A 12,717-nucleotide genomic window follows, 5' to 3' on the forward strand; every position below is an offset into this window, starting at 1 on the left:
CTGTGCTCAGCTCCCTCAGTACCTGTGGATGAATGCCATCTGGCCTGGGGGATTTGTCAATGTTTAATTTACTCAGTCGAAGGCGTACTTCTTCTTGTGTTAAATTAGTTATATTAGGGGGAGGGGTGGACTTTGATTTTACCCTTATTGATGAAGCTGTCACTCACCAAGCTGCCAGCTCAGCACGCCCCTGACCCATATTTCCATGTTGAATTGACTGTGCCGCTCCTGGTGCCTTTGTGTATCTGGAGATGGACGCTTTTATGGGGATTGAGCTTTTTCTCAGTTGTTTTCAACAATCTGCTATTATTCTATATTCACGAGTGAAATAAGTACTGAACGCGTCACCCGTTTTCAAAGTAAATGTTTTTAGAGCTGCTATTGACATGTATTTCTCACCAGATGTCGGTAACAACCCATCCAATCCACACAAGGAAAGAATGTAATCATAGATGTGCATAAATTATGTGTAAAAATGAGAAATGGAAACAGGAGCTGGAGAGCAAAAAAGTGCAATAGTGTCTAAACCAATAACAATGGGTGTATAGTGAGGAAGGGCTTGCTCATCTTATCAAGTTGTGTGATATACAACAGTTTCAGAGTTTTAGATATTCACAGTAGCTGCATATCCACGGGGGGTGAAGCCAGAAAGGATCGGTATTGGAGTTGTGCGGAGCTTCTGCGCGGATGTAGAATAGCAGAGGGAAAAGTATTGAACACATGAAGAAACAGCGGTGCAAAAAACCATGGAAAGTTCTGACACCAACTGAAATCTATCAGTTATGAGAAAGCCATCCTGCCACTTAGTGAAAAATAAGATTGTATAGTTCAACTGATGGCCGATAAAAAGGTGTTTCATTACCAAGGTGCCACACAAGAAACATCTCATGATCGGTAAAACCAGTGAGATGTTAAAAGACCTTCACAACATAATTGTTGCAGAACATACCAATTGGTTACAGAAGAATTTCTACACTACTGAAAGTTCCAGTGAGCACTCATGGGGCCAGAATCTGGGAGTGGAAAGCACATCATTTCACCATAAACCGGCCACCACCAGGGCTCCCCGGAAGATGTCAGACAAAGGAGTGAAGAGAATTATCTGAAGAGTTGACAAAGAGCCAAATACACCTGTGGAGAGCGACAGAAAGACCTGGAGTCAGGAGGTGCAATTGTTTCACAGAAAACAATGTTATGCACCCCCCCTCCATGGCCTGTATGCACTCCCCTCCATGGCCTGTATGCACCCCCCCTCCATGGCCTGTATGCACCCCCCCTCCATGGCCTGTATGCACCCCCCCTCCATGGCCTGTATGCTCTCCCCCTCCATGGCCTGTATGCTCTCCCCCTCCATGGCCTGTATGCACCCCCCCTCCATGGCCTGTATGCACTCCCCCTCCATGGCCTGTATGCACTCCCCCTACATGGCCTGTATGCACCCCCCCTCCATGGCCTGTATGCACTCCCCCTCCATGGCCTGTATGCTCTCCCCCTCCATGGCCTGTATGCACTCCCCCTCCATGGCCTGTATGCACTCCCCCTCCATGGCCTGTATGCACCCCCCCTCCATGGCATGTATGCACTCCCCCTCCATGGCCTGTATGCACTCCCCCTCCATGGCCTGTATGCACTCCCCCTCCATGACCTGTATGCACCCCCCCCTCCATGGCCTGTATGCACCCCCCTCCATGGCCTGTATGCACCCCCCCTCCATGGCTTGTATGCACCCCCCCTCCATGGCTTGTATGCACCCCCCCTCCATGGCTTGTATGCACCCCCCTTCCATGGCATGTATGCACCCCCCTCCATGGCCTGTATGCACCCCCCCTCCATGGCCTGTATGCACCCCCCCTCCATGGCTTGTATGCACCCCCCCTCCATGGCATGTATGCAACCCCCCTCCATGGCATGTATGCAACCCCCCTCCATGGCCTGTATGCACCCCCCCTCCATGGCTTGTATGCACTCCCCCTCCATGACCTGTATGCACCCCCCCTCCATGGCTTGTATGCACTCCCCCTCCATGACCTGTATGCACCCCCCCCTCCATGGCCTGTATGCACCCCCCCTCCATGGCCTGTATGCACCCCCCCTCCATGGCTTGTATGCACCCCCCCTCCATGGCTTGTATGCACCCCCCCTCCATGGCATGTATGCACCCCCCTCCATGGCCTGTATGCACCCCCCCCTCCATGGCTTGTATGCACCCCCCCTCCATGGCCTGTATGCACCCCCCCTCCATGACCTGTATGCACTCCCCCTCCATGACCTGTATGCACTCCCCCTCCATGACCTGTATGCACCCCCCCTCCATGGCCTGTATGCACCCCCCCTCCATGGCTTGTATGCACCCCCCCTCCATGGCTTGTATGCACCCCCCCTCCATGGCTTGTATGCACCCCCCCTCCATGGCTTGTATGCACCCCCCCTCCATGGCTTGTATGCACCCCCCCTCCATGGCCTGTATGCACCCCCCCTCCATGGCTTGTATGCACCCCCCCTCCATGGCTTGTATGCACCCCCCCTCCATGGCTTGTATGCACCCCCCCTCCATGGCTTGTATGCACCCCCCCTCCATGGCCTGTATGCACCCCCCCTCCATGGCCTGTATGCACCCCCCCTCCATGACCTGTATGCACTCCCCCTCCATGGCCTGTATGCACCCCCCCTCCATGGCATGTATGCACCCCCCTCCATGGCCTGTATGCACCCCCCCTCCATGGCTTGTATGCACCCCCCCTCCATGACCTGTATGCACTCCCCCTCCATGGCCTGTATGCACTCCACCTCCATGGCTTGTATGCACTCCCCCTCCATGGCCTGTATGCACTCCTCCTCCATGGCCTGTATGCACTCCTCCTCCATGGCCTGTATGCACTCCTCCTCCATGGCCTGTATGCACTTCCCCTCCATGACCTGTATGCACTCCCCCTCCATGGCCTGTATGCACTCCACCTCCATGGCTTGTATGCACTCCCCCTCCATGGCCTGTATGCACTCCCCCTCCATGACCTGTATGCACCCCCCCTCCATGGCCTGTATGCACCCCCCCTCCATGGCTTGTATGCACCCCCCCTCCATGGCTTGTATGCACCCCCCCTCCATGGCTTGTATGCACCCCCCCTCCATGGCTTGTATGCACGCTCACCACACAAGGTTCAGGCGCATTTAAAGTTTGCTCAACAACGTTTAGACAATATTGTGAAATACTGGGAGAATACAGTCTGGTCGGATGATACCAAAAATAAACTCTTTGGAGGCCATAATATACACCATGGTTGGAGAGCAAACTGCAAATCACCTCAAAACACCACCAGTGAGGTATGGAGGTGGAACATCATGGGGTGCGGCTGTTTTTCAGCAGATGGCGCTGGAAACTTCATATAATGAAGGAAGGATGAATGGACAAATGTACCGAGACATTTCTGATAAAAATCTGCTGCCATCTACCAGGAGGAGGACGATGAAACTAATGAGTACATTTCACAACACAATGATCCCAAACACACAGAAATACTCAACTGGGTTCAGATAAAGAAAATAAATCTTCTAGAATGGCCGAGCCGATCACCGGAGCTGAATCCATAGAAAATGGCAGGAACTAAAGCTCAGAGTTCATAGGGGCCGGGACCTGCAGGATGTGAGAAGTGTGTGTGTGTGTGTGTATGTGTGTGTGTGTATATGTGTGTGTATATATGTGTATGTGTATATGTGTGTGTGTGTGTGTGTATATATGTGTGTGTATCAGGGCTGTGGAGTCGGTAAGCCAAACCTTCGACTCCGACTCCGACTCCTACATATATTGCTTATAGTTAGGTGAAAAATTTATTGTAGTACATGAATATGTGTATGTGAACATCAGACATTTAATAATTTTTATGATACAATAATCAAGATATTTGGATAGAACATAAAATATATTTATTGGAATACAACTTTAGAACACAAAAAACTGTAATAAATTGTAAATATGTAATACACTATGTAATATACAGTAGATTACATATATATCTTGTGTGTGTATATACACTGTATATATATATATATTATATATATTACATATTTACAATTTATTAGTTTTTTTGTGTTCTAAAGTTGTATTCCAATAAATATTTTATGTTCTATCCAAATATCTTGATTATTGTATCATAAAAACAATTAAATGTCTGATGTTCACATTGTACTACAATAAATTTTTCACTTAAATATAAGCATTATACTAAATGTTGTTATTTAGTAAAATATTCAGCACATTCTGCATTGCACTCCTGTCCCCAATTTATTATATATTTTAGGAGTCGGAGTCGGTGCATTTTATACCGACTCCGACTCCGACTCCACCAAAATGAGCTCCGACTCCGACTCCACGACTCCGACTCCACAGCCCTGGTGTGTATGTGTGTGTGTGTGTATATATGTGTGTGTGTGTGTGTGTGTGTGTGTGTGTGGAGGAGTGGGCCAAAATCCACCTGAGCAATGCAGCCGACTGGGGTTTCCATACAGGATGTGAGGAGTGTGTGCGGAAGAATGGGCCAAATCCACCTGAGCAATGCAGGTGACTAGTGTCTCCATACAGGATGTGAGGAGTATGTGCGGAGGAATGGGCCAAAATCCACCTGAGCAATGCAGCCGACTGGGGTTTCCATACAGAATGTGAGGAGTGTGTGCGGAAGAATGGGCCAAAATCCACCTGAGCAATGCAGCCGACTGGGGTTTCCATACAGAATGTGAGGAGTGTGTGTGGAGGAATGGGCCAAAATCCACCTGAGCAATGCAGCCGACTGGGGTTTCCATACAGAATGTGAGGAGTGTGTGCGGAAGAATGGGCCAAAATCCACCTGAGCAATGCAGCCGACTGGGGTTTCCATACAGAATGTGAGGAGTATGTGTGGAGGAATGGGCCAAAATCCACCTGAGCAATGCAGCCGACTGGGGTTTCCATACAGGATGTGAGGAGTGTGTGCGGAAGAATGGGCCAAAATCCACCTGAGCAATGCAGCCGACTGGGGTTTCCATACAGAATGTGAGGAGTGTGTGTGGAAGAATGGGCCAAAATCCACCTGAGCAATGCAGGCGACCAGTGTCTCCATACAGGATGTGAGGAGTGTGTGCGGAAGAATGGGCCAAAATCCACCTGAGCAATGCAGGTGACTAGTGTCTCCATACAGGATGTGAGGAGTGTGTGCGGAAGAATGGGCCAAAATCCACCTGAGCAATGCAGCCGACTGGGGTTTCCATACAGAATGTGAGGAGTATGTGTGGAGGAATGGGCCAAAATCCACCTGAGCAATGCAGCCGACTGGGGTTTCCATACAGAATGTGAGGAGTGTGTGTGGAGGAGTGGGCCAAAATCCACCTGAGCAATGCAGCCGACTGGGGTTTCCATACAGGATGTGAGGAGTATGTGTGGAGGAGTGGGCCAAAATCCACCTGAGCAATGCAGCCGACTGGGGTTTCCATACAGAATGTGAGGAGTGTGTGTGGAGGAGTGGGCCAAAATCCACCTGAGCAATGCAGCCGACTGGGGTTTCCATACAGGATGTGAGGAGTGTGTGTGGAGGAGTGGGCCAAAATCCACCTGAGCAATGCAGCCGACTGGGGTTTCCATACAGAATGTGAGGAGTATGTGTGGAGGAGTGGGCCAAAATCCACCTGAGCAATGCAGCCGACTGGGGTTTCCATACAGAATGTGAGGAGTGTGTGTGGAAGAATGGGCCAAAATCCCCCTGAGCAATGCAGCCGACTGGGGTTTCCATACAAGAGGCATCTGGAGCCTTCATCACCAAGAAGGCTTTATACGAAGTACTAATTACATTTCAGTAACGTGTTCAGTACTTTTTCCCTGTGTCATTTCTCATTATTGCACATAATTTAAGGATATCTCTAGGGATTTCTTTACCTGAGTGGATTGGATGGGATGTTACTGACATCTGGTGAGAAATTCAAGTCAATAGCAGCTTTAGAAAAAGATTTACTTAGAAAACTGGTGACGTGTTCAACACTTATTTCACCTGCTGTAACTGTATGAGCCAGACCCTCACACCCAACACCAGACCTCAGGAATGAGGCCCACCCCTGGTGGTGGACGGGGGACCTCCGCGGAGCTCATACAGCAGTGATGGTCAGGGCAGCTTACTTTTGGTCATGTAGATCATGGTGATGCGGTCAGAGCGGAGCACCCAGTCTTAGTTACGGATGTCTAACCCCAGGAATCAGAATCGGTGTTTCACATATTTTAATGATACAACAATCACAGTATAAAAGTGCTTCCAAGAAAACATTGTACACAGAGCGGGCAAGGACATAAGTCGTAGTGTTCGATGAGTGGCGGCTTCACCCTCCACGAGTAATCATAGAATAAATAATAGTGTCATGTGGCCATCCTTCACTCTAGACCGGAGATGCAGCCAATGTCCTCCACGACACCCACAGCCTCGAGGAGACCTCAACGGCATCTGGAGAACATGAGAGCAGCAGGTTCATCCGCCATGAATGCGATTGGTTAGTGTAAGAGTACGGGCTGGCGGGTATACAAGTGGAGCATCCTGGTGGCACCTGCTGCCTCTTCTCAGACATAAGGAGGTGCACTCGCCTCCAGCTTCCCATCTCTACCCATAACCCAGGAACATGTAACTGAATGAGAAGGCCTAGATGTGGCTCCACACAGAATACAATCTGCAGGACTCCACATTGTCCCTCATCACGTCTCATGTTCGGTACACACTGGATGAATTAAGAGACCACAAAATACCATGGACCACATGATAGCAGCTCCATCAATGGGCACTTGGCAGACGTCTTCATGCACAAGCCATACGATCTTCTTCCTTACCTGGACACTTGGCCAGGCAGGCAAAACATGGAGAACTTGGTAATAATGTTCCTCTTCTACCAGACTCCATCATGTAGCGTAACACAGACTCGTAGGACAAACGTTAGAAGGGAAATGAACGGAGCACACATGGTACACAGGCTGAAATAACGGCATGCAATCAGTACTACAGAGCACAGGAACGGCGACTGCACCCCAGAGTGCAGACGGCTAACCATCAAGTATAAATAGTGAGGGAGGCAAAGGACGGGTAGGGGCACAGCTCCTGTCTGTCCCAACATACTGCAAGGTATGACCTGAAGTGACGGCACTGTGGGGAAACGAATGGCAGTCACTGGGGGAACGGGGGTCTCCTATATTTCTCCATTAGCACCTCAAATTCAGGACCTCAGCTTGTCAAAGAGGTGGAACACACCCGTGACAGGTTTCTTCTTCTGAGTTTTTTTTCCTATGAAATAATCTTTGGAAGGGGATGACCCCAATAGTCCCCTCTAACCACAGGCAGCATCAACAATACTGTGCAATTCTCTCACATCATGGCACGTAACGCCAGGTGGCTGTCTGGAGTGTGCGTTCTCTGGTGGATGAGGAGGTGGGAACTTTGGCGGAAGCTCTTTCCACATTCTGCGCAGGTGTACGGTCGCTCTCCCGTGTGCACCCTCTGATGTGTCACAAGTGAAGAGTTGCGGCTGAAACACTTTCCACATTCATTACACACAAAGGGTTTCTCTCCGGTGTGGATGCGCTGGTGGATGACCAGGTAGGAGCTCTGGCTAAAGCTCTTTCCGCACTCCTTGCAGGTGTAGCGCTTCTCCCCACGGTGGACACGGTGGTGCCGGTTGTAGTCAGAACTGTGGATGAAGCCCTTTCCACACTCAATGCAGATGTAAGGCTTCTCACCAGTGTGGGTCCTCTGGTGGGTCACCAGGGTGGAGTTACAGCTAAAGCTCTTCCCGCAGCGCAAGCACGTGTACGGTTTCTCACCAGTGTGGATTCTCTGGTGAGTAACTAGCTGAGAACTTCTCCGGAAACACTTTCCACAATCAGCACAGTTAAAGGGTTTCTCACCAGTGTGAGTCCTCTTGTGTCGCAGATACGCAGACTTGTACCGGCTAGTTTTCCCACACTCCACACATATATATTTTTTGTCCTTTGAGTCCGTGTCCTGCAATATCTTAATTGCCTTAAACGCTTTTAAGCGTTGATCAGAAGAGTGTGAGCGCCCCCTAGGGGAGGACAAATTCTCTCCATGATCGTCAAAAGCAATACCATGAGTATCATAGGCAAATGAGCTCTCACCCATCTGAAAGGCTACCTCCTCCTCTATCTCACCCTCTCTGCGGGACGACTCGCGCTCACTGGCCAAGCTCTGCAGATGGGCTATGATATTAGAGAGCTTACTCGCCCCTTTGCGACTGGGGCCTACTTTGGATGATCCGCTGTAGGGTGAACTGTCTTTCTTTTCCAACTCAAAGAAACTTTCCTCACTTTCTTCACCTGGCGCAGACTGTGAAATATCATCGTCATCATGACAATCTAATAGCACACCGCACTGCTGAATATATAGCGCGCTCTCATCTTCAGTCCCATTCATTGGCCCAAAGGAGTCTACAAAAAAAGAAGAAAGAACATGTCACTAATGAAAACTGGGGATGAATCTCTGCTCTCATCCCACCCTGACCTTCACCCGGATCTCTGCTCTCACTCTAACCTGACCTTCACCCGAATCTCTGCTCTCATCCCACCCTGACCTTCACCCGGATCTCTGCTCTCACTCTAACCTGACCTTCACCCGAATCTCTGCTCTCATCCCACCCTGACCTTCACCCGAATCTCTGCTCTCATCCCACCCTGACCTTCACCCGGATCTCTGCTCTCACTCTAACCTGACCTTCACCCGAATCTCTGCTCTCATCCCACCCTGACCTTCACCCGGATCTCTGCTCTCACTCTAACCTGACCTTCACCCGGATCTCTGCTCTCACTCTAACCTGACCTTCACCCGAATCTCTGCTCTCATCCCACCCTGACCTTCACCCGGATCTCTGCTCTCACTCTAACCTGACCTTCACCCGAATCTCTGCTCTCATCCCACCCTGACCTTCACCCGGATCTCTGCTCTCACTCTAACCTGACCTTCACCCGAATCTCTGCTCTCATCCCACCCTGACCTTCACCCGGATCTCTGCTCTCACTCTAACCTGACCTTCACCCGAATCTCTGCTCTCATCCCACCCTGACCTTCACCCGGATCTCTGCTCTCACTCTAACCTGACCTTCACCCGAATCTCTGCTCTCATCCCACCCTGACCTTCACCCGGATCTCTGCTCTCACTCTAACCTGACCTTCACCGGAATCTCTGCTCTCATCCCACCCTGACCTTCACCCGGATCTCTGCTCTCACTCTAACCTGACCTTCACCCGAATCTCTGCTCTCATCCCACCCTGACCTTCACCCGGATCTCTGCTCTCACTCTAACCTGACCTTCACCCGAATCTCTGCTCTCATCCCACCCTGACCTTCACCCGGATCTCTGCTCTCACTCTAACCTGACCTTCACCCGAATCTCTGCTCTCACTCTAACCTGACCTTCACCCGAATCTCTGCTCTCACTCTAATCTGACCTTCACCCGAATCTCTGCTCTCACTCTAACCTGACCTTCACCCGAATCTCTGCTCTCACCCCGCCATGACCTTCACCCGAATCTCTGCTCTCACTCTAACCTGACCTTCACCCGAATCTCTACTCTCATCCCACCCTGACCTTCACCCAGATCTCTGCTCTCACTCTAACCTGACCTTCACCCGAATCTCTGCTCTCACTCTAACCTGACCTTCACCCGAATCTCTGCTCTCATCCCACCCTGACCTTCACCCGGATCTCTGCTCTCACTCTAACCTGACCTTCACCCGAATCTCTGCTCTCACTCTAACCTGACCTTCACCCGAATCTCTGCTCTCACCCCGCCATGACCTTCACCCGAATCTCTGCTCTCACTCTAACCTGACCTTCACCCGAATCTCTGCTCTCAACCCGCCATGACCTTCACCCGAATCTCTGCTCTCACTCTAACCTGACCTTCACCCGAATCTCTGCTCTCATCCCACCCTGACCTTCACCCGGATCTCTGCTCTCACTCTAACCTGACCTTCGCCCGAATCTCTGCTCTCACCCCGCCCTGACCTTCACCCGGATCTCTGCTCTCACCTCGCCCTGACCTTCACCCGAATCTCTGCTCTCACCCCGCCCTGACCTTCACCCAAATCTCTGCTCTGACTCTAACCTGACCTTCACCCGAATCTCTGCTCTCACTCTAACCTGACCTTCACCCGAATCTCTGCTCTCAACCCGCCATGACCTTCACCCGAATCTCTGCTCTCACTCTAACCTGACCTTCACCCGAATCTCTGCTCTCATCCCACCCTGACCTTCACCCGGATCTCTGCTCTCACTCTAACCTGACCTTCACCCGAATCTCTGCTCTCACCCCGCCATGACCTTCACCCGAATCTCTGCTCTCACTCTAACCTGACCTTCACCCGAATCTCTGCTCTCATCCCACCCTGACCTTCACCCGGATCTCTGCTCTGACTCTAACCTGACCTTCGCCCGAATCTCTGCTCTTACTCTAACCTGACCTTCACCCGAATCTCTGCTCTCACCTCGCCCTGAGCTTCACCCGAATCTCTGCTCTCACCTCGCCCTGACCTTCACCCGAATCTCTGCTCTCACCTCGCCCTGACCTTCACCCGAATCTCTGCTCTCACCCCGCCCTGACCTTCACCCGAATCTCTGCTCTCACCTCGCCCTGACCTTCACCCGAATCTCTGCTCTCACCTCGCCCTGACCTTCGCCCGAATCTCTGCTCTCACCCCGCCCTGACCTTCGCCCGAATCTCTGCTCTCACCCCGCCCTGACCTTCACCCGGATCTCTGCTCTCACTCTAACCTGACCTTCACCCGAATCTCTGCTCTCACCCCATTATGACATTCACCCGAATCTCTGCTCTCACTCTAACCTAACCTGACCTTCACCCGAATCTCTGCTCTCATCCCACCCTGACCTTCACCCGGATCTCTGCTCTCACTCTAACCTGACCTTCGCCCAAATCTCTGCTCTCAACCCGCCCTGACCTTCACCCGGATCTCTGCTCTCACCTCGCCCTGACCTTCACCAGAATCTCTGCTCTCACCCTGCCCTGACCTTCACCCGAATCTCTGCTCTCACTCTAACCTGACCTTCACCCAAATCTCTGCTCTCACCCCGCCCTGACCTTCACCCGAATCTCTGCTCTCACTCTAACCTGACCTTCGCCCGAATCTCTGCTCTCACCCTGCCCTGACCTTCGCCCAAATCTCTGCTCTCACCCCGCCCTGACCTTCGCCCGAATCTCTGCTCTCACTCTAACCTGACCTTCACCCGAATCTCTGCTCTCACCTCGCCCTGACCTTCACCCGGATCTCTGCTCTCACCCCGCCCTGACCTTCGCCCGAATCTCTGCTCTGACCCCGCCCTAAGCTTCACCCGAATCTCTGCTCTGACCCCGCCCTGACCTTCACCCGGATCTCTGCTCTGACCCCGCCCTGAGCTTCACCCGGAATCTCTGCTCTCACCCTGCCCTGCCCTTCACCCGAATCTTTGCTCTCACCCCGCCCTGACCTTCACCCGAATCTCTGCTCTGACTCTAACCTGACCTTCGCCCGAATCTCTGCTCTCACTCTAACCTGCCCTTCACCTGAATCTCTGCTCTCACCCCGCCCTGACCTTCACCCGAATCTCTGCTCTTACTCTAACTTGACCTTCACCCGAATTCTTTCTGCATTTTTCTTTTTTGAGCTCTTCCAGTCAATAGCTTTGACTTAAAAAAGCACTGGATAAAAATGCGGTAAAAAATACATTAAAATGTGAGGGTGCTTTTTTTGGGCCCAAAAACATGCATCTTAGTGGTCACCACAAAGATGCAGCATGCACACATAGCCTAACCCTACTCTGACCTTCACCCACATCACTGCTCTCACCTTTGCCCTGACCTTTACCCGCATCACTGCTCTCACCCTGCCCTGACCTTCACCTGCATCACTGCTCTCACCCCTCCCTGACCGTCACCTGCATCACTGCTCTCACCCTGCCCTCACCGTCACCTGCATCACTGCTCTCACCCCGCCCTGACCGTCACCTGTATCACTGCTCTCACCCCGCCCTGACCGTCACCTGCATCACTGCTCTCACCCCGCCCTGACCGTCACCTGCATCACTGCTCTTACCCCTCCCTGACCGTCACCTGCATCACTGCTCTCACCCTGCCATGACCGTCACCTGCATCACTGCTCTCACCCTGCTCTCACCGTCACCTGCATCACTGCTCTCACCCCGCCCTGACCTTCACCTGCATCACTGCTTTCACCTCGCCCTGACCGTCACCTGCATCACTGCTCTCACCCCGCCCTGACCGTCGCCTGCATCACTGCTCTCACTCCGCCCTGACCGTCGCCTGCATCAGTGCTCTCACCCTGCCCTGACCATCACCTGCATCCCTGCTCTCACCCCGCCCTGACCGTCACCTGCATCCCTGCTCTCACCCCTCCCTGACCGTCACCTGCATCCCTGCTCTCACCCCTCCCTGACTGTCACCTGCATCACTGCTCTCACCCCGCCCTGACCTTCACCTGTATCACTGCTCTCACCCCGCCCTGACCGTCACCTGCATCACTGCTCTCACCCCGCCCTGACCGTCACCTGCATCACTGCTTTCACCTCGCCCTGACCGTCACCTGCATCACTGCTCTCACCCTGCCCTGACCGTCACCTGCATCACTGCTCTCACCCCTCCCTGACCGTCACCTGCATCCCTGCTCTCACCCCTCCCTGACCGTCACCTGCAT

The 12,717-nt window shown here is 52.2% G+C and overlaps 1 protein-coding gene across 2 annotated transcripts in view; it reads right to left on the reverse strand.

Annotated features, from left to right (window-relative positions):
* Positions 1–6,220: 6,220 nt before the first annotated feature.
* LOC142243733 (uncharacterized) overlaps positions 6,221–12,717 on the reverse strand; it is a 66,018-nt gene continuing 59,521 nt past the window's right edge. For both annotated transcript variants that reach the window (XM_075315934.1, XM_075315935.1), the window contains one exon: positions 6,221–8,440. In XM_075315934.1, coding sequence (XP_075172049.1) covers positions 7,362–8,440 — 1,079 coding nt within the window. In that variant the 3' untranslated portion in view covers positions 6,221–7,361. The remainder of the gene's footprint in view (positions 8,441–12,717) is intronic.

The sequence above is a fragment of the Anomaloglossus baeobatrachus genome, chromosome 6 (genome assembly GCF_048569485.1).
Source record: "Anomaloglossus baeobatrachus isolate aAnoBae1 chromosome 6, aAnoBae1.hap1, whole genome shotgun sequence".
Classification (NCBI taxonomy): Eukaryota; Metazoa; Chordata; class Amphibia; order Anura; family Aromobatidae; genus Anomaloglossus; species Anomaloglossus baeobatrachus.